Source organism: Monodelphis domestica, chromosome 2 (assembly GCF_027887165.1).
Source record: "Monodelphis domestica isolate mMonDom1 chromosome 2, mMonDom1.pri, whole genome shotgun sequence".
NCBI classification, from domain to species: Eukaryota; Metazoa; Chordata; class Mammalia; order Didelphimorphia; family Didelphidae; genus Monodelphis; species Monodelphis domestica.
Window position 1 is genome coordinate 93,493,720 of NC_077228.1, and position 22,798 is coordinate 93,516,517.

The following is a 22,798-nucleotide window of genomic DNA, read 5'->3' on the forward strand; positions in this document are numbered from 1 at the left end:
GAATTTTTACTTTATCAATTCATTCTAAAATTTAAGTTGTAGACAAATGTTCCAAGTGCTAGTGTTCTATGTGCTCCCAACTTAATCAAGGGTGAAAATGCCTTCCTAACACTTCTTATCAATTACCTAAACCCTGAGGCCTTCTCTCTGCCCAAAGAGGTAGGAAAGGACCTCAAATCTCCTCATCAGTTTTAGTACTGCTGAGAATATATGAACATGTAAGTATTGTAAGTAGAATCACACTCTTTCTGGTTATGGAAAGTGGAAGATTTCCACCCTCCCCCCCCCCCCCCAACTATTCTTATGAATAGTCATTTAGTCATTTCCCCTGAAATTTGGCTTAAAATTTTTGTGATTTTAAGCTGTAGACTCCTCATACCTAAAATGTATTTCTTATTCCTGCTCAGTGTGCTGGTTCCCCAGGCTACTCTGAAGATTCCGTTCAGATCCCACCTTTTGCAGGAAGTCTTTTCCAGGTCTTCCCTGGGGGTTGATATCCAATGATGTTACATACATCTTGTAGAATATGCACTCCTAGAAGAACAACCTATTTTTGCTTTTCTGTGAATTCACAGCATTTTGCCAAGTGCCTTGCACCTAGTTAGTAAGCTCACTTACCAAGCAAGCATTTACCTAGTGAATTTATAGTTAGTCATTGCTCTATTACCGTCTAATTACAATGGAGAATACCCCACCTGCTGGTTGCTATTGGTTATGGCTTCTTTACAAACTTGTTTGTTAAATTTTCCTTAGAATTCTTTAAAAAAGTTATTTCTTATGAAATCACATTAAACAGTTTATGAATACAGATTTAAGGTGGGTAGGTTTTGGAAATTAGTCTTAAACTGGCTTCATTATAGATTTCATGCAATATAATTAATCAGCCATGACAAATGTGTACAAATATTTAAACATATATGACATATATATGTACATTTATTTATAAACACATACATGCATGTGTACATATCAATGCACATATAAATATATATCATGTCACAACTCTACCGAATAGATCAGAACCAGAGAGTAGGAAGTATCCTTAGAAATCAGTCCAACTCCTTCAGTTTTATAGGAAACAAGCCAAGAAAGGTTAAATGACTTGCCCAGAGTCACAGTAGGTAAATCCTTGAGGCAAGATTCAAACCCAGGTCTTTCTGATTCCAAGTCCATAGCCCTATCCTGATACGTTATGAGCCTCTTATTCTCTCTGTTCCATTCTCCCAGGGAGAGAGAACAGCAATAGTGATGGTCTTTAGAATTGTTTTTTAAAACCTGTTCACTGCCCTACTATTGAGTAACATCTTTGGAGGCTTATTTAGCTTACCTGAGCCTCAACTTCTTCCTCTGTAAAATGGAAATAAAAATAATACAAGCTTCTTAGGGTTTTTATGGGGATCAAGTGAAATGCCAGTTGCATAGCACAATGCCTGGTAGGAAGTAGAAGCCCAAGAGCTTGCTTCCTTTCCATGAATGGAAATTATTAACTTTACCAACATAATTATCACTTTGATCCGCTCACCTTCTCTTTCTTTTTAAAACCCTTACCTTCTATCTAAGAATCAATACTATATATTGGTTCTAAGGCAAAAGAGCTATAAGAGGTAGGCAATGGGGGGTTAAATGGCTTGCCCAGGATGACACAGCTAGGAAGTGTTTGAGACGTCCTTCTCTTCCCTTATCGGAACTCATATTATTTAGTTTCTGAGATTTCTATTTTTTATATTCTGGGATCTTCTTTCTATACGACACACCATCTCCTGTGATGTCTGGATTTCTCTTTCCTCATTTATTTCTCTTGCATTCCCTCAAACATCAAGTAAAATTCCACCTTGTGCAAGAAGCTTTTCCCAATCCTTCTTAATACTAGTGCCTTCCTTTGGGATTATTTCCAATGCGTCTTGAATAGATCTTGTTTGTGCAGAGTTGTTTTCCTGTTGTCTTACATAGTAGATCCTGAACCCCTTGAAGAAAAGGATTTTTTTTTTTAAACCCCTGAATATCCTACGCCTATCCTAATGCCTGGCAGACAGTAGGGACTTAATGGATGCGTGAATGACTGACACCATGACAGCAGGGGCTACTCTTTGCCTTTGTCATAAGTGTTTGCGGTCGAGGCTTAATCTTTCTGGAAATGAGATACAAGCGTCCAGCTGTCTCAGAACCTTTTTAGGCCACCCAAGTTGAGAGTTCACAGAGGTAGACCCGTACCATGCAAATTAAGCACGCCAAAACAACCCACCCCCACAGGTCTGGAGGCACTAGAGTAGGGAAGACCAGGGTGGAGTCGGACAGCCACCTAGCAACCGCAGGACACAACTGGGGTTGTAGTTAAATTTGAAGACACTGGGAGTGGCCATTGAGACAAGATGTGACCTAGGAAAGGTCCAAGAGCTGCTCGATTTTGGGAGACGCTTTAACCACGCCCCGCAGTCGGCTTGTTAGTAAGGGGCGCGTGGCGGGGCGCGCTACGCCCGGGTGCGCTCGGGCCGCACGCGCACGCGCACAAGTGCGTACCCGGGTTAGTCTAGACTGAGCGTGTTGAGTATTGCGCCGTCCGCGGCCCCGCGTGCGTGTCTGGTCGAGCCCCTTTCCCAGGAGGCCTTGGCTCCCCCTGGTGGCAGCTGGACCGCGGCGGCGGTGGCAGCGGTAGCGGCAACTCGGGCTCAGGCGTTCAGCTCGGGCAGCCGGCGGCGGGGCCTTGCCAGATAACGCGGGGTCCTCAGCTGCCTAGGTGTCTAGTGCCGTCGTCTTCGCGGGCGTCTGTTAGTGCTGCTCCTCTTGGTGCGTTGTTGTGGTGGTGTCGCCTGCCGGCTAAGGAGAGCAGAGGGCCCGGAAGAAGGAGGCGGCCAAGGCAGCGGCCAAGGCGGCGCGACCAGCGGAGCGGCGGCGGCCGAGGCAGCGGCCGAAGTGCGGGGGGGTGGGGGGGGAAGATGGCGGACGTGCTGAGCGTCCTGCGCCAATATAACATCCAGAAAAAGGAGATCGTGGTGAAGGGGGACGAGGTGATCTTCGGCGAGTTCTCCTGGCCCAAGAATGTCAAGACCAACTATGTGATTTGGGGGTGAGTGAAGCGCCGCTGCGGCCTGAGGAGAACAGCACCCCCTCCTCACTCCTGCCTGGACGCCCAGGATCCCGAGGAGAGAGGGGAGAGCGGAAGCGTGCGGCGGGGAAAGTTTCCCTCACGACGCTGGAGTTCACTCTAGGGCCGAGAGAGGCAGGGGAGGGACTGTCTCTGGTGTTGTCTTTAGGGAGGGGGCGGGATCGAGAGGGTTCCGAGGGGCCACAGGCCTTTCTGATGTCCCCAGCTGCGGACGCGTCCCTCTGGGGCCCCTGGCTCTGGCGGGTTGCCATGTGTCGAAGCGTCCCCTCCCCCGCCCGCTCGCCCCCCACCCTGCTCCTTCTGCTTGCATTCTTCCTTTCCCTCTCTGCTTGCCAGAGCTATAAGCACGCTAGAAGAAGCACCCGGAGATAGGGAGAGAAGAAGCTGGGGCAGGTGTTCCAGGGAAGAGGGATACTGAAGAATTTGGTGGGTGTGTTCAGGGTAGGAAGGAGCCCACTGAGGTTCTGGGAAAGGCGAAGGATGTCATTGAAAGTTGGGGAGATGGATGCCCTGTATCTGGGTGGTTAGATGTGAAGGCAGCAGATGTTCTGGGAGTTTGTGGTTGAGATCAGTCAGTCAAAGTAGCATTCAGTTAGCGCCTACTTTGTACCAGGCTCAAAGAAAGGCAAAAAACAAACAGTTCCTTCTCCCAAGGAGTGCAGAGTCTAATGGAGAGGAGGTAGACATAAGGGATGTGTTGAAAAAAAAAATTAGTATAATGGAGCAAAGGGTATGCTTGTTTGTGAGGACACATTTACACTTTTAGTACAGATTTTTGCACAATATAAAGTCCCTTTGATTTAATAAAATCGTGATTTATCATAAATTCTTGAGCACAAAGATTGTACCTGGATCCTTGCTATCATTGTGTACTTACATGTTATTGTCATTCTTGGTGAGATTTGTACTCATCTAACATTTAGGTTTGGGGGGGACAAAAATTTCAGTTTTGAGCAAGGGAAAGGTGTGGAACTTTGAACTGTAGTTGATAAGCCAGGCTAAATTTACTTTTTCTTGGGAGATTTTTGACATATTGAAAATAGACAAAGGTTTAGGTTTCTTTAGATCTCTCTAGGTTAATTTTTGTGTACAGTATTAGAATCATCAGTTTTTCTGAAATGTAACTTCTTAACAGATTTTGCACAGTTTAACAAAACTTTTTAAAATTACCATTTTTTCCCTTTAAACATTCACTGAGCTGGTAGGGCACCGAGGAGACAAAGAATGGTACAACCTTTACCTTAAAGAAGATTATAGTCTTTTAGTTGTGACATTTACATAGGTATTTATTTCTGAGTGATAAGCGCATCTTGGGATTTCAGAGAAGGAATGATCACACTAAATTTTGATTTTGAGCTGGGTTTTGGGAGGACATGCAGAATTTACAGAAATGAGACATGGGGAGCTAGGACTTTAAAGGAAGATCAAGTTGCATGTGCAACCTTACAAAGGCCAAAGGCAAGATAACTCAGGTTGTTAGTTTAGTTTTGATGGACTAGAAAAGTAATGAGAGACCAGAATAGAAAATTGTATTGGGACCTACCAGATTATGACCTAATTGCTTATAAATATTGTATTGACCAAAGAATAGGGCCAACTCCTCCTTCCCATTTATTATGACTGTGTACAGTTACCAGTGCTATATTTTATTTTGTGTATGTAATATGCATGCATACATATTCATTTTCTCTTTCCCTAGACACTTCATTTTAGCCAATGAAGTTTTGTTAGTTTTTTTTTTTTAACTATGTAGATTTTGAAAGTGGAGCCCTTGAGTCTGTAGTAGGTCTAAGGATCTTTAGCATATAAAGTCCTATGGAGTGCCCTGAAGCACTGAGAAGTTGAGTTATAGGATGATCAATCCAGATCTGGAAGAGACTTCAGAGATCAACTTGTCCAACTTTATTCATTTTACGGATGAGGAATATTTGGACCATGGAGATTAAATGTCTTGCAAAATAGTAAATGTCTAAGGTGGAATTTGAACATAAATCCTTAGTCAAATTCAGTGCTCCTTCCTCCTACCATACTAACCTCTGAAAAAAGTACTGGAGGTAAGTTTCAAACCTAGTTCTTTCTGACTCTTAACTCTACCAAGTAACAGTGCCCCTACTGAACTTTTTAATAAATTAGCTTGGTATATTAATCTTAATTTCCTATTTTTCATCTTTTGACAAATGATGAAATTCTCAGAATGTGATCTGCAAAAAGGAGGAAAAGCCAAACAGTTGAACTTCTAGGCTGGATGACCCAAACCCTGAGTAATTGAGAACAGGCTATAATAATCTTTATTGTTATGCAAACCTGATAAATTGATTTTATGCTTATACTTTTAGTATGGGCTTATTAGACTCAACTATACAACTGGAAGTCATTCTATGAAACTCAGGGAGTGAGGTGTGTATGCACACACACACATATACTATCTTTTGGAGCCTAATACGCTGTGATGAATGTACACACTAAAGACCTTGCCTTTGATCAAGGCATTTTGTGTAAATTTTCTGGGGCAATACTTAACATAATCTAGAATGATAGTGAGAGTGACATTTTTCCCATCAAAAGATTTTAAATGATTTTACATTATATTCTGTTAATTTAAAAATTATGCAAGATAATTTATTATTTTCCTAGACAATTAGGGGGAAAAAGAAGTCAGAAGCTCAAAACTAATTTGTTTCTTTATTCCATGACAAAAATACATCATTTTGATCTTCTCCTACCATAATGCCTTTCAAAGAGAGTTACGCAAAGTGCAGAAGACCCAGTGTATCTTCATGGAATTACTGTAAAGGTTTTGGTTCAGGCTTTGGGCCTTAAATGGGATGGAGCATTTGTCTGATGAAGGAATTTTGAGAGAATAGGATGTTCTCTAGTTTGTTCCAGTGAATGGTTTAGTTGGAGGAAAGATTTGGGTTTTGGAGATGGGTAGAGAGAATAAAACAGACACTTTGAGTGATGGTTGGAGGTTTTTTTTTTGGTTTGTTTTTGGTGAGGATTTAAGGAATTCAATTCAAGAAAAACCTAGCATAGAAGATAAGAGTTTGGTTATTTTTGGAAAGCATGCTTTTTCAGGTTTTACAAATATGTTTTAAGTTGTGGGTAGAAATCATAGAAAACTTATATATCTGTAGAAATCATAGAAAACTATTATATCTGTATTTAGATATCCTGGGAAATGATCATTGGCATCTTGATCCAAAGGAATTTTGAAGCTATGAGTGAGCTATTTTTCTGTTGCTTGTAAATAGTAAAGAACAAAAGTTGATTATACCAGTTTGTTGGTATGGTAGTTTACATGCTGTAATAATTATAATAAACAGCTCAAAATTACATAATTTTCTAAAAACTTCTCAAACTCTTTTAGATACATAATACTGGTATTCAGGTGAGGAAACCTTTGAAAAGTTAAGTGCTACAGTCATACAGTTAATAAGAAGTCTGATGTGAGATTTGAACCCATGGAGGTTTTCTGTTTGAAAGCATAATGCCTATAATGTTCTGTAAAGTGGGTCTAATAATAGCTCCACAATTCCCTCATAGAATTGTTGTGAAGTTAAAATGAAGTGATATAAAGCTAAAAAAATAGATAAAATGTTGGGAGAAGTAGTTATACCTGCCTACTTCTTAAATATATTTTGATATTGTGCAAATATCTTCTTTTATTCTCTGCCAACTCCATTTTAGTTGTCTGATAGTTAAATTTCTAATTAAAATATTCTTATGTGTATAATTTTATACATAGGATAATCATCTAGGTCAATGGTGTCAAACCTGTGGGATGCATATTGACTTAGAAAACTACAAAATAGCTATCTGTTGTATTTTTATTGTATCAAAACATTTCCTAGTTAAGCACCGGAATTGGATAGTGAATTTGACATCTCTGGTCTAGGTGAACCATCACAAGATTGAGACCCAAAAGAGATAATGTATATAAAATACTTTGTAAACTCTAAAGCCCTACATCAATGTTTTATGTTATTATTTTTATGTAGATGGCAATATTAATTTACATGTGCCAGAGGGTGGGTATGAATCAATGAAAATTTAATAACTAAAAAAAAAATGAAACCTTTAAGTGAAGCAGTTAAATTTAGGATTATATTACATATGTTGTAGTCAGTTGTAAGTCTTACAAATGTCTTCAATTTGTCTTTTATTAGACCAAAGTATATAGTGAAATATTTTGATGGTGGTATAATTCAACACTAACATAAACCCTTATGTGCCTATTATGATGTGCACTAGTAGGGAAAATGTGAAGATTAGATAAGTCAACTTCTGATTGCATAGAGCTTCAAGTAGGGGATATGACACAGTACAAATAAATATAAGGCTATTATCTTGTTATTGCATAGAGTTATAAAGTGCTATGCTTTGTCATGTCCAAGGTTGGGGAAAGTGTGGATGAGGGAAGCTCAGGGAAAATTTAATGTAGGAGATGGTATTTTTGAGTTGAGTTTTAAGAATGAGTAGAATTTCATTGGATTGGAATGAGTGAGGGAAGACCATGCTTAGTATAGGTCTGGAGACAGAAATGTGTTGGACATATATGGACAAATTGTCCAGTTAGTTTGGTATTGAAATAGGTAAGAGTGAATAGTATGAGATAAGACTAGAAAGAGAATTTTTAATGTCCATGTAAGGAATTGTAAATCTTTTAAATTGAGAAATGATAGGGACCAAGTCTGCATAAAAAATGAATTTTGCAGCAGTGTTGAAGTATGTCAGAACTTTTCTTCCTCTTGCTGTCTACTGCTAAAGACTTTGAACATAAGAAAACTAGCACAGATTAGCACAGATAGGAATAAAAGAAACCCTCCACCAGCCTGTGAGGCCTGGCCTTGGCTCCAAAGCTGAGAGAGACTCAAACACAATCTAGGGAAATCCCAATTCCCACTTCCCTGATATCTCCCCAATCCGAACTTGTTAATAAAATTCATCTTTATTTAAATAACCACAGTCAGATAAGAGGGCTATCATTTCAGGGGACATAGAGGGAGCTGAACCTGAGGACAGCCATTCAACCATAGACAGTCATTATCGGACCCCTGCTGGGTGAACTTGGGTCTGGGGGGAGGCTTGACCCTCAGGAGGGTCCCTGCTTACCTGCTCTGGTGTATCTTCAACATCAATCCATAGAGAAGACATCCCCTCAGGCTATCATAAGTGGCCCATTTCTCGGAACCCCATTTAAAAAAAAAATAGCCTCTTGGCAGGGGGCATCTCTCACCCTTTACCTCACCAGCAGCCATATTCCCTCTCTCCCTTCAACTCCTCATTTCCCTGTTACAAAACCATTTGTATCCCCTGTTCTTCAATTCCCAACACATTTTCCCTATAAATATTACGAAGGATGAATAAAAAGAAGTTTGGGGAGGAAGTAGAGGTTGGAAAACTGGTTAGGATGCTATTTGTTTTTTACCAAACATATTAATAGTCATAAAAGTTGGAGCTAGAGGGAACATCAGAATAACTTAGTCCAACTCACTGATTTTACAGACAGGGAAACTGAGGTACTAGGTAAGATTGTGACTTGTATAGGGCCATACAACCAGTAGGTGGTAGAACTGGGATTTGAATTGAGGTACCCTAACTTCAGAGCCAATTTGTTTGTTTTGTTTTATTTTTTGTTTTTCCCAGCATGTCATACCTACCTGTGAATAAAACTCTTACTTTGCTTATTTCAGGACAGGGAAGGAAGGCCAACCCAGAGAGTACTACACTTTGGATTCCATTTTGTTCCTGCTTAATAATGTACATCTTTCTCATCCTGTATATGTCCGGCGTGCAGCTGTAAGTGGAACTTATTTCATTGGTATATTGCTATAGGAGCCACTATTTTGCTGTAAATTATCTGAGACGGTTCATTTTCTGGTTAAATTTTTAACTTTCAACTTTGTTACTTCAAAAGAATGAAGAGGAAAGAAAATGATTTAGGTAAGAATACAAAAGACTAAAAGTCAGACTAATGTCTGTGATTTATATTGTTTTCATTTGAAACTTGTTAATCTGTTCACACTAACAAAAATAGGGAGAAGTTGCAAGAATGATTCCCTCCCTCTCTTATGATATGATTCTCATTATATCAAGTTTTTTGATAATAATAATATAAAATATTTTATGGTTTGAATATTTGGTCATATTTTTATATTATGTCATATATTTATCATTAGTTGATTATTTCTGTATCTTGCATAAAGTAGGTTGACTTTTTAAAAAAATCTTGCATATTTATCATGGATAGCCAGTTTATACAATTGAACCCAATTAGCCTTTTGTTTTTGTGATAGGAATGATTTTATTTGTAAAGAAAAGTAAATACTTTCTTTGATAGTCTTTATCATGAGATTTTCACAGAGTCTCTGGCACTGTCCTCTGTACTATATTTAACAATGAAGTGAATATACTATGTAGAATGAGATAATCAGAATAAGATTCTTGTGTAGGGGCTTTTTAGCCAGTTAGCATTGCTCTTATACTTTATTGTGGCCCTATTTGTTGATAAAATTGGAATATGTAACTTTGCTACTTAGCAAAAAAAATCTTAACCATACTAGGAAAATAGAGTAGAGATTTGAGGCAATTAAAGTATCCAGTTGATTAAAAAAAACCCCTCCCTCCATTATTCTTTGAAAATTTGCCTATTTTCTTTATCTCCTCTGTATGTGTTAATAGTGTTAAAAAAAAATTAGAAATCAGAATCACCTGTATAAATTGCAGGTATTTGCAGCATTTTAGTTTTATTAAAGCTTATTTTCTGTCCCTCATGAAATGGCCTGCATAGTAATTATTTGAGACTATTAGGGTTTTTTACACATATGGAACCTTATTAAAGGGGAGGAGAAAAAGAAGCTACATGGATTGAGGATTTGGTTTGGAAAAAGAGAATCTGTCTTTAGATCCTGTCTCTGGCACTTGGTACATGTAACCTAGAGCAAGTCACTTAATTTTCTATTTCATTCTCTGCACAATGAAGTGGGATTAGGCTAACCAAGAGGACTGTTTCCACTTTAAATACAATTTAAATCTTGATTTCACAAAGCATTAATTGAGAGTAGAGGAAGTGAGAAGGCATCTGATAATCTAGGAGGAGTAAAATGAAGACAGTCTTTAGTTTTAGGAGTGAAAAGATAGTATTTCTCATGTGTGTAAAGTATGACGTACCTACCTTAAAATAACGAATTTTCAGAGTTGGTTTTGGAGAATAAAACAGGATAGATACAAAATGTGATTGCATTGAGGAAAGTGGAAAGAACACTTAAAATCGGAAAACTTGGTTACAGATTCTATTTCAAACACATAATAGCTGTGTGATTGGAAGCAGTAATTTAAAGGCTACTTTTCTGTAGCCTGACAAAATTGTTATGAAAAAATGTGCTTTGTAAATCCTAAAGCCATACATAAATGTGAATAACTATTAATAGTTCTTTTTCAAAAGAAATTATTTCTGTGACCTATGTTTTTGAAAAGAGTTCAGCCAAAATCTATTTCTGGGGGGAAAAAAAAAAGGTTAGATTGATTAGCATCTTTTGACTGCTTTCTATAATCATCATCTAAGTATTTAGCATCTAAATATTTTGGAGTGAAATTTAAGAAGCCATATGGTTTTTAAGTGATCAAATTTCTTAAATTTTAAAGTTCTATTTGCTGATGTCACATCTATAACTTTCTCTTTAGACTGAAAACATTCCTGTGGTTAGAAGACCTGATAGAAAAGATTTGCTTGCATATCTAAATGGCGAAACCTGTGAGTGATTAATATTATTCATTGAATGTAAAACTTATTGACATACAAAAGGGAAATTACAATTGATTTTATCAGACTTCATTAATATGCATTTCAAGTACATTAGAATGTAGCTTTTTTGTCTCTTTGAATTATGAAATACTGTTTGTTCTTAGTCCTCTACTCTGTATGGAGCTTCCATATGTGTATTACTAGTTTTCCACTATAAGGTGCTGTAAAATAAGAATAGGAGATTGTCTTATTATTTGTATTTATATCCTCAATACCTGGTGTGTGTTTGTGTGTACGTACATATATGTGTGAATGTGCGCACATGTGTGTATATATATAAAAATAGGTGCATAACACATTTATGATTGATGTATTTGATCATTTTGGGCTCTTGGAGCTCTTTGGGGAGTTAGTTCTATGGACTGACAAACAGTACTCAGCAGAAAGTTGTCAGAGCCTATTTGGGGTGGAGGGAAAGCAAGGACAGAAAAAGGACTATGGGAATTTGGGTGCAATTGGTTATAGGGTCTAGAGCAGTTTTTTGCTGTCATTGCCCTATTTTCTTATTGGATACTGACCTCTAGGAGGAAAAGTCTAATCTTATTTATCTCTGTCTTCTATTTGTACACTATAGGCATTTAAACGCATAAATGTTTGTTGAATTTATTCATTAGAAACTGTCATATAAATTTAGTTGACATGGAGAAACTGCCAACAAGAACATTGTGGTCCAGCATTTTCTTCTGTTGCCAGGTCTTATGTTAGACAACATTTTTTGCACAGACTCGGTTTAAAATCTTTTCAGTAGTTAGTTCTCTTTCCTGAGTTTGAAAACTTCTATCATGTATTCCTTTCCTCCATTTCATTTTCTGCCACATATTTTTTTCTTTTTTCTTTTTTTTTGGCTCCAAGGCAGAAGAGTGGTAAGGGCTAGGCAATGGGGGTCAAGTGACTTGCCCAGGGTCACAAAGCTGGGAAGTGTCTGAGGCCAGATTTGAATTTAGGACCTCCCATTTCTAGGCCTGGCTCTCAATCCACTGAGCTACCCAGCTGCCCCCACTTATTTTTCTTATACAGCAGGAGTTTAATTTTTTTGTCATGGATTTTTGGGGAAGTCTGTGTCTGTCTGTTTGTCTGTCTGTCTCTGTCTTTCACAAACCTTAAGTTAAGAATCCCTACATAAAAGATATCAATTTAATCATATCATCAACTTTTTTATACCACATGGTTTAGTAATTCTATTTTTCTACCATTTATAGCATATTACTAAATGAATAACAAAAACCTCAAAAAATTGCTAAGTTAAGAGAGCTCTCTCTTTATCTTCTATAACTTTATAAGCTTTTGAAAGAGAATATATAAGCATATAATTAACTAACACTTAAAGTAGACCTAAGTTAGGTGAGAAAACAGATGGTCTGTTCTTTCAATACTTTTTTTTTTTAACCCTTACCTTCAGTCTTGGAGTCAATACTATGTATTGGCTCCAAGGCAGAAGAGTGGTAAGGGCTAGGCAATGGAGGTCAAGTGACTTGCCCAGGGTCACACAGCTAGGAAGTGTCTGAGGCCAGATTTGAACCTAGGATCTCCCGTTTCAATACTTTAATGAACAAATATAGGTGCTATCTTTGGAGCATTATGCTAGCTACTCAGAGAAATGAAACAATAAATATGATGTGCTCTCTGATCTCAGTGTAGTTTATAGATATTGCAGAAACAGAAATCTACATATGCCATATATAGCTCTGCGTTATTTACCATTTTATAATATTCTTTATCAAGAATCCTTCAAAATGAAGGTATTTTTATAAAGCTGTTCTAAAAGAAGTCAGATTATGAATCTCAATTTAGGAACTAGATTTGAAAACTGTTTTTGCTGTTTACTACCTGTATGTAAATAATTTAAACTTCCTGGACCTTAGTTTCTTCAATTCTAAAATGAGGGATTTGAACTAGATAGTTTCTGAGGTCCCCTCTAGTTCTATGTCAATGATCTTGTAGACTTTCTGTTTTTCAAATGAAATTATGCCAGAGAATCTTAAGAGATGAGGGTTTTTCAGTGAGATCTGCAGAATGGTAAACTTTTTTTGTGTTATGCTCATTTGCATTTTCCCTAAGGTTATCAGGTTGTCATTTGTAAAGATCAAATGAGGAACAATGAATGTGAAAACAAACTTTAAACTAAAATTCACTATAATATTGAACTTTGTTGAATGAATCTTTTTGAATCTTTAGCAACATCTGCAAGTATTGACAGAAGTGCACCCCTTGAAATAGGCCTTCAAAGATCCACACAAGGTATGTCTGAAATATTAATATGTTCACATTAAATTCTAATTCATTGGGAAATTGTATTGTTAAAATTGCTCTTTTTTTTCTTTCAGTAAAAAGAGCAGCAGATGAAATATTAGCAGAGGCAAAGAAACCACGAATTGAGGTAATAATTACAAAATGTGATTTATTGTTACAACAAATTAGTTACATTTAAAAAAATTTGTGAATTATGAAAACTGGGTATAAAGCTTTATTTACATTATTTTAAATTTTCATCTAATCACAGATGTTAAAAATGTTTTTATGTGATTAAATTCTATGCACTATTAATTTGTATTTTTTTAGTTAGGTTAGTTGTGTATGTGTGTGTGTGCGCGTGTGTATGTATGTATATATTTTCATAAGTCAGCATATTCCAGACATGTGTCACTTTGATATATGTATTTATCATAATATTGCATTGTATTAACATGCCATACTAATATTCTAATATTAATGATAACTCACACTTATACTGTATTCTAAGATTTGCAAAGTGTTGTATTCACAATAGCTTTGAGGGATAGCTAATATAAGTATTCTTAAGAGGGAGAACTTGGAAACACTGTGAGGCTAAGGGATTTGCTTATGAAACCTCTACTATTAAGTGTCAGGCAGAATTTCACAGAATTGCATAGCGAGAAGAAACAATAGAAACTCTCTAGTTCAAGAATTCTTTCTATAATTCCCCTTTCAGATATTGTTTGAAGACCTCTAGTAAGAGGTTACCTATTGTACCCCACCAAGGCTGCCCTTTTTTTTTTCCAGCTCTTTAAATTTCATCTTACTAGATTTGGCTTAAAGTTATTGTCTGCCAAAATCTTTTTGGATCCTGACTCTATCATTCCTGTATTAGCAATTCTCCTATCTTTGTGTCCTTTGCAATTTTAAGAAACATGGCATCTATGTTTTTATCCAAGACATGGATAACAATGTTGGAATCCTGGCTTTGCCACCTACTACATATATGACCTAAGGTAAGTCATATAACCTCCCTAGGTTTCCGTTTCCTCATCTGTAAAATAAGGAAGATTGGATTGATTTGACTACTAAAGTTCCTTTCACCTCTTAGACCCATTATCCTGTGGAACTCTGTTAAATAATGTAGGATCAAGGATAGCTTCATAGAGCACTCTTCTAAAGACTTAGTCTATGTTGAACCATTAGCGACTATCCTTTGTAACAGTTAAAATTAGTTTCTCTGCTAAAAGTATTATATTTTTAGAGGTTTATTAAAGATTAAGAAATAAAGAAAATACAAAATAAGAAAGCACGTGCAACCTACATCTTGCCTGCTAGGTAGAGAGCTGCGTGTACCTAGAAGCGGAAGCCCAGAGAGAGCCAGTAGGCGGTACAGTCAGTTTAAATACCCATTTTGTTCTCAGCCTAGGTGAGGACTCTGGTGAGATTTTAGGGAATTCTGGGAACTACCAAGGACTTCTGGGAATTGAAGTCTGGGGTTCAAATCTCCATTTTATACCTTTGAGTCCATTCATTCAACTAGTTTTAGATCCCAAGTCTTCTGACGACAAATTTAACACCTTAGCTGCTTCTCTGTCCATGACCATTTAGTTTCTTTTCAGTTTTTTATTATTATAAGTAGTTCTGCCTTGAATGTCTTTCTATATGGGTTAATTTTTTGAAGTGTATTCCCCAAACAAGACATATCTGGTTAGAGGGTATGAATGGTGTTAAAATTTCTGTACTTTTTTCTCCAAGATAGCTTCCCAGAAAGATCAAATTTTAATAGTTAGACCATTACAGTTCCCAAAGAGCTTTCACAAATATCTTATTTAATCATCAGGGTATTCTAGTGAGTTAGGTCAGGGAAGGATCTGTTTTTAATTGAAGAACAAACAGGCACAGCTTAGTTTTATCTTGCCAAATTATGCAAAATAGTGTAGAATACGGACTTAAAACTTTTATCTTCTTAATCTATTGTTATTTCTATCATAATATGTTATCTTGCAAAGAGGAAATTTAGGTTTGATTTATAGGGGAAAATATCCTTTATAATCAATATCCAGAAATAAGTCAGGCTTATTATCTCATTTGGCAATGGTTTTTCCTTAATGGGGGTCTTAAAGCATGAACTTATTTGTTAGTTATTCTGAAGGAGGCATTTTTATTCAGGTGTATACTAGATTAAATAACTTCTGGTGTCCCATCCAAATCCAACTTGGAGGGAGGTCTAGTGGAGTTCTCCAGAGATCTGTGCTTTGCATGTTTATCAGTTCTACAGATTGTCAGTTAATACATTGAATGATGAAATCAGGATTCATAAAGCTCTAAATCAGCTAAAATATGGAGACAAATATAACATTGTTCCTACTTCTTTGGATCAGGCTGAACAATTCTAATCTCTTGTTTGAGATTAGGAAGTATGGGACATGCCTTGACATATTGAAGACAGTTGTTGTTTACCATCTCAGTTTTCTTTAGGCTAAATAAACATCCCCAATTCTTTCAGTGGATTTATATTTTAGCATAATTTATTTGCAACATGGTCTTAAGGCTTCACATTTTTCTTGTAGTTGCCCTCCTCTTGAAGCTGTCTAATTTACCATGTTCCTAAAATGTAATGCCCAGAACTGAAGACCATTTATTTTTATTTTTATTAATTTTTTTTATCTTTTTTGTATCTGCTCTAGTGATCTGTCCTTTAAAATTCTTTGTGGATCTAGACTTATCTAAGATGAGTTATGCCATATATAGATTTGATGAACAGCTTGTGCCCAAGTGTGGGGGTCATGTAGTACAAGCTTTATCACAAATCCTTTGTATGATGTCTTTGATTTGATTCACTTCTAACCTCTACATAGATAATTTTAGAATGATGGGAAAATTTGCTACCTCCTTTGACAACTAAAGCCATTTTTAGATAGCAAGCTTATTTTGTTTGGGCCTATCTGGTTTATACATTTTTCTAAGAGGCAGCTGGATGTAATGGAGAATCTTGCACTTGACATATTCTTTTTCCTCTAGAATGCTTTATTTCTTTAGGGATCCCCAAGGCTTTGACTGACTACTTCTTTACCATCTTTCCCACATCTCTTTTCCCTCTGGAATGATTTTTTTACTGAAATTCTCTTTGGGAAAATGAATCAAGGTTTCTGATTCCTTTCCAATCTCATTTGCTTTGAATTAAACACATAATACAAAATTATTTAGATTTTAAAATGTGTTTTGTTTTTAATAAATTGCTTTAGTAACTATAGGGAAATAGAAACCTGGGTTTTAAATTTGATCTTTGGATTTATAGCTAGAAGGGACTTTGAAGATCATCTAGTTCAGCTACCTTATTTTAGACCTAGAAAGATTAAATGACTTAGTGATTTGTCCATGGCTGCCCAGTAATTGGTAGAGCTTGAATTTAAATAGACACAAAATTAGGGAAGGAATACAACATTAGAAGTCTTAAAAATAGTAGGTAACTGTAGTCTTTACTGAAATGTAAAAAGAATTAAGCTTGATCTATTATAATTCCTCTCTTTTCCCACTAATCTGACCTTTTGGTTCTTATCTTTTGAATCAGCTCAACCCAACCACCCTCTTTTTTATTTCTTAAGGGGGCTTATGATTCTGGATTTCAATTAAAAAAATTCATCCCCTCTTTCCCCATCTTCTGACTATATGTTACTGGGTGGGATAATAAATGTTAAAGTTTAGGTTTCAAATAAGTCTAATTTATATCCCGAAGCCTGACACTGTCAGTTTTCCTATATTTCTGTCCAAAAGTGTAAAAGTCATGTTTAAAAAACTCATTGCTTTGAGTAAAGACTTAATTTTGGTTTAAGATGCTTAAATTCTTTGAAATAGACCTTTAATTCTTACTTCATAAACACTGATTTGTTAGTCAAAGGATATAATACATAAAAGTTAAGTAATTTAGAATGATACATAATCATTGTATCCTAGAATTTGAAAGAATGTCCAGAGAACATTTAATCCAATCAATTAATTGAGAGCAAACATCATTTATTGTGAAATGGCAATCCAGTCCATGCTGGGAAATCTCTAGCTTTTTATGTGTGGAGGCAGCTTGTACCACTCTTGTACAGCACTAATGACTAGAAACAAATTTGATATATTAGGGCTTAAATATTCACTTAAACTTAGATTTATTGTTCTAATTCTAGCTTTTGGATCCAGTAGAACAAGGATAATCCAAGTCTTTTACATGCTGTCATTGTTCAGTTGTGCTTTATTCTTTGTGACCCCATTTTGGGTTTTCTTGTCAAAGATACTGCAATGGTTTATCATTTCCTTTAGCTCATTTTATAGATGAGGAAACTGAGGCAAACAGGACTAAGTGACTTGCCCAGGGTCATCCAGCTAGTAAATGTCTGAGGTCTCATTTAAAGTCAGGTTCTCTTGACTAAGATTGTCACTCTATCTCCTGAGTCACCCAAGATTTCGTGAACTTTAATACTTGACGATCTTTTAAAAACTTGGAAGATAAAACTCATACTTCCCTAAAACCATTGATGGTGAGCCTTTTAGAGATGGAATGCTGGGGCCCTGCCTCCACCTGACCCTGACACCCAGTGCTATGCCTGTCCCTCAAGTCCACGTGCTGTGCTTGGCCCCCCACTGAACGCTAGGTTTGTCCGCCCCCCCCCCGCCCCCCCCCCCCCCCCCCCCCCCCCGCCTTACCCCATGCAGGGGAGGGAGAAAACACTCCCACTGGGCTGTTGGGCAGAGGGGTGAATGAAGTAAGGAATGCCATTAGTGCAGGTGGAGGGGGGAGGGGAACAGCTCTGCCTTTCTAGTAACTAACTCAGGGAGAAGGAGGGAGGGCCGTCTGCCCACAGAGAGAACTCTGTGTGCCATCTTTGGCACCCGTACCGTGGGTTTGCCATCACTGCCCTTAACTATTTTCTCCATACCAAATATTATCAGTTTCTTCAACTTATTTTTGCCTGGTACTGTTTCTAATTGTTTCAGTATCCTTTTGACTTGACCTTCTTTTAGAGGTATTCCGTTTTGTCAGAGTTCCTTGAAAAAAGTATCTGGAAGTGGACACATTTCTAAGTTATTGTCTGCCTGGGGCCCCAATAGCTCAGTTCTCTTATTCTTGATCTCATTCCTTCTAGTGTCAGCCTATATCTTTATGGCTTCCATTTTGTACCATTTATTCATATTAAACCCATAGTTCATTAAACTCACAAACTGTTAAATGAATGGGGAACTAGCTATTTCTCCACATCTGATATTTGTGTTGTTGACTTTTTGAACATGTGTATGATGTTACATTTATTACTATTCACTTTTGTGGTATTAGATTTCTCTTAGTGTTAAGATGTTTTTGGAGTCTGATTTTTTTGTCCAGCATGTTATCCACTTAAATATATGAATGTGTATATATGTATAATAGAAATGTGTGTGTGTGTGTGTGTGTGTGTGTGTGTGTGTGTGTGTGTGTGTGTGTGTGTGTGTGTGTATTTGTGTGATTCTGGGTCAGTGGCTCACTGGGCAGAGACCCAGGCTCAGAGACAGGTGGTCCTTGGTTCAAATGTGGCCTCAGACACTTCCTAGCTGTGTGATTCTGGACAAGTCACTTAACCTATCTAGCTCTTACCATTCTTCTGCCTTAGAACTGATACTTATGTATCATAAATATGTATACTTAGTATCAGTTCTAAGGCAGAAGGTAAGAGTTTTAAAACAAAAAATATGTATGTTATTCTAAGGCAACAAGGTGGCACTTTGAATAGAGTGCTGGGCCTGGAGTCTAGAAGATTTCAGTTCAAGTCCGGCTTCAGACACTTATGAGCTTGGGTGACCCTATACAAGTCAATTAACCTCTGTCACCCTCAGTTTCTTCAACTCTAAAATGGAGATCAAAATAGTACCTATGTCCCAGAACTGTTGTGTAAATCAAATGGGATAGTTACAAAGTGCTTACAGTTTCTGGCAAAAGTAATGCATATTTCCTTTTTCTTGCCTTCCCTTTAGAAAACACAAAGAAATAATTGTGTGGGATTTTAATAAAGAATTATAAATAATGGGCATGTCTTGTTTGAGGGGAAAGATTTTATAATAGTTTACTTTTATTGTCCATTTATCTTGGCTCTAAATGAGGATAAAAAGATGTCATACCTCTTTTGAAATTTGAAATCTTTTTTATATTTTGGGGCATAACTCAAAGTAACTGACTATGAAAACACAATTCAAAGAGTTGTTCTTTTGCTGAGAAATAACTATATTCAAAAGTTTGTTATATCTTCTAAGCTTTGGCTTAAATGGTCTATCATTGAGAAAGATAGAGAACTATTTATTTAAGCTATAGGAATGCATTATGCCTTCAATTCTCCCATTGTTTCCTATTTTTGCTTTCCTTTTTTTCTACATTCAGTAAAGGGGGATGGAACTTTGTATGAGTTATTGATCAGCTAGACTTAGAGAAAGTAGGTGCTTACAAAAAGGAGTTGGGGACAGCTGGGTAGCTCAGTGGATTGAGAGCCAGGCCTAGAAACGGGAGGTCCTAGGTTCAAATCTGACCTCAGACACTTCCCAGCTGTGTGACCCTGGGCAAGTCACTTGACCCCCATTGCCTAGTCCTTACCACTCTTCTATCTTGGAGCCAATACACAGTATTGACTCCAAGACGGAAAGTAAGGGTTTAAAAAAAATGAGTTATCTTAGAAATATATTTTGCATCTTCCAAAAGTTTAGGAATATAAAATTAGAGTTAGAAGGAATGTTAAAGATCCTTTCATCCAACCTCCTTCAATTTTATGAATGAGGAAACTAAGGCCCAAAGAGCTTATGTGACTTAGTCAAAATTATATCAGTAGTAAATAGTTGGGCTAGGATTTGAAATTGAATTCTCTAGCTCCAAATTCATTATATTCCATTTACCAGACTTTTTTTTTTTAAATTTTAGATATTTAAGGGACCTTATTAGTTATTTAGTCCAACCAACTTATTTTACAGATGAGGAAACTGAAGGCTCAGAGGTTAAGGTGAGGTGGTAATTAACAGCCCTTAGATGAACCAAAGTCTTCTAATTATAAACTCTGAGCTCTTTCCATACCATGGTGCCCATATTTAATTATGTCTTATATTGTTGCAGCACTCAAGACTAAAGGCTTAATTATTTATTAATTAAAGGCTTAATTATTACTTAGAATGTCATCATCCTTCAACATCTTTATAATCTACTCTGCATTTATACAAATTTTGTGATGTAACATTTTATTACTCTGTTTCTAGTTATGTAGAATAAGAAATGACTGCTCTCATAATCTAATACAATTTATAATTTTATTTGTTAATTAGCAAAAGTATATAAAAGCTACATTTTACAAAGTTTGATCTTTTTCAATCACAAGTCATTTCCAAATATTCTTTATTCCCTTCCTCTGAGCCTTTTATTATAAAAAAGATAAAAACCAATTAAACATAATCAGTTGACCCATTGTTCATTTCTGACATATACACCATCTTTTGCCATTAGTATTTCTTCCCCCATGAAAGGAGAGAAGTGTATTTTCTCATCTCTTTTCTGCTCTCAATTTGATTATTGGAATTATAGGGTTCAGTTTAATTTTGATTCTTTGCATTTACATTATGTATATAGTAGTGTGTAGTCATTATGTATATTTTTTCTTTCAGTTCTATTTACCTCCCCCTGAATCAGTTCATACAAATTGCCCTGGGTTTCTTTAAATTCCTTGTGCCTTAGGGCTCAAAAATAACTTTATTATACTATATAACTTGTATATTAAAAAATATCACTGCCATTAGCTGAGTGAATAAAAATCGCTGTTAAGTCTGATCTGTAGCAACATAACATAATTTGGGATTGAAAACAGGTAAAAATATAATTTCATATAGCTAAATTTTTGGATCAACATGAAACAACATCTGTTGTTTCATTTGATCAAAAAACAGACTTCACAGCTCATTAAATTGATATATTTATTTTGTGAAGGAGTAAAATTTGTATGAACCTTAATTGCCTGCTATATGAAATTTTAATTGGTGGAATGTGTATGTGCGTACATATGCATGCATGCACCATGGTTACTATATATTTGTCATGATTCTTTATTTCAGGTACATTTTACTTAAGAACTTTTAGCAAATCCAATATATTTATGATCATTTGTATTTTGCACCATGCTATAATACAACTGATAGTTACCCAAATTAGTAGTAATCTAATGGATTGCAAAGGCTAGAAAATATTACTATTAGCATATACATTTTAATTTAAGAATGAAATAAAGTTTTGCTTCATAACTAATCAGTTAATGTTACTAGGATGAAGAGTGTGTACGTCTTGATAAGGAGCGATTGGCTGCTCGCTTGGAGGGTCACAAAGAAGGGATTGTACAGACGGAGCAGATTAGGTAAGGAATTTCCTCAACTGAGATCGACCTTTTTTTTATACTTAGGAGTCTGTGTAGAGTTTTACTTTCGTATGGATAATTAAACATTTAGTATGAGTTTACTATTAATAAATTGTCTGCGTTTTTGGCTTTCAAGAATATTTGCCTATGATGATAGGCTCTTTGGGACCATTATGTTAGATAATTAAAGTCTCCCTAAATTTCTGAAAAATTTCCCCTTCCATTTTACTCCACATTTTTTACTCTCTTTAGAACTTCCAGGATTTTATTTTGACATTTAGATCACAAACTACCCTGTAGTTGTTATCTAAGTTATTTTTGTATATAGATCGTTGTTCCAACTGGATAATAATTTCCTTCTTTTTTTCTCTCTGATCTCACACTCTCTCTGTCTCTCTCTCTGTCTCTCTCTCCCTCTCCCTCTCCCTCTCCCTCTACCTCTCTCTCTCCCTCTCCCTCTCCCTCTCCCTCTCCCTCCCTCTTCCTTCCCCTTCCTCCCTCCCTTTTGCTTACCTAGAATTGATACTCACTCTCTGTTCCAAAGCACAAGAGCAGTAAAGGCTGGGCAATGGGAGTTAAGTTACTTACCCAGGGTCACACAGCTAGGAAGTATCTGAATCCAGATTTGAACCCAGGACCTCTCATCTCCAGGCCTGGCTCTCAATTCACTGAACCATCTAGCTGTCCCTAGATAACAATTGTTTAAAGGACAATGTCTCAGTGTTTATACTCCTGGGAATCCTTCCTATTATTGAGATACTCTTAAATTTAATCAGAAAAGGAAAATTATAACAAGCAAATAAAAAAATTCTCATAGTGCAGTGGTGTCAAATTCAAAAAGACATGTGGGACACTAATGCATAGAAAGAGATCCCTATGAACCACATATTGACTTAGTTTTAAAATTTAATATTATCACTTTTATTGTATTTTTATTAAATTTTTCCCAATTACATTTTAATTTGGTTTGGGCCATATTTAGGAGTGTTGTGGACTGTGACTTGATGCCTCTATTGTGCTGTAATATATTTACTCTGGTGAAGAACAGGGATTCCTTTCTTTGAGGAATTTTTAAGCTGGTTGCTAGTGAAAGAGTGCTTACCTGAGAGAGATTGTTGAGATTACAATAACAACATTGAAGGCTGTTCATGATATCAATAAACTTTCCCTTTTTTCTTTACCCTACCATGAACCCTTCTGGGTTTGATATAGGAAAGAGCAGAGTGACCCCTTTGTCTAAAGCATCAAAACTGTTGGTCCTAGGAACCTTTTACATTT

General features: G+C 36.6%; 1 protein-coding gene across 1 annotated transcript in view; it reads left to right on the forward strand.

Moving 5' to 3' along the window:
* Positions 1–2,548: 2,548 nt before the first annotated feature.
* CDC73 (cell division cycle 73) overlaps positions 2,549–22,798 on the forward strand; it is a 174,205-nt gene continuing 153,955 nt past the window's right edge. Inside the window, exons 1-6 of the mRNA XM_001367480.4 lie at positions 2,549–3,064; positions 8,797–8,902; positions 10,787–10,856; positions 13,083–13,145; positions 13,232–13,284; positions 21,432–21,520. Coding sequence (XP_001367517.1) covers positions 2,934–3,064; positions 8,797–8,902; positions 10,787–10,856; positions 13,083–13,145; positions 13,232–13,284; positions 21,432–21,520 — 512 coding nt within the window. The 5' untranslated portion in view covers positions 2,549–2,933. The remainder of the gene's footprint in view (positions 3,065–8,796; positions 8,903–10,786; positions 10,857–13,082; positions 13,146–13,231; positions 13,285–21,431; positions 21,521–22,798) is intronic.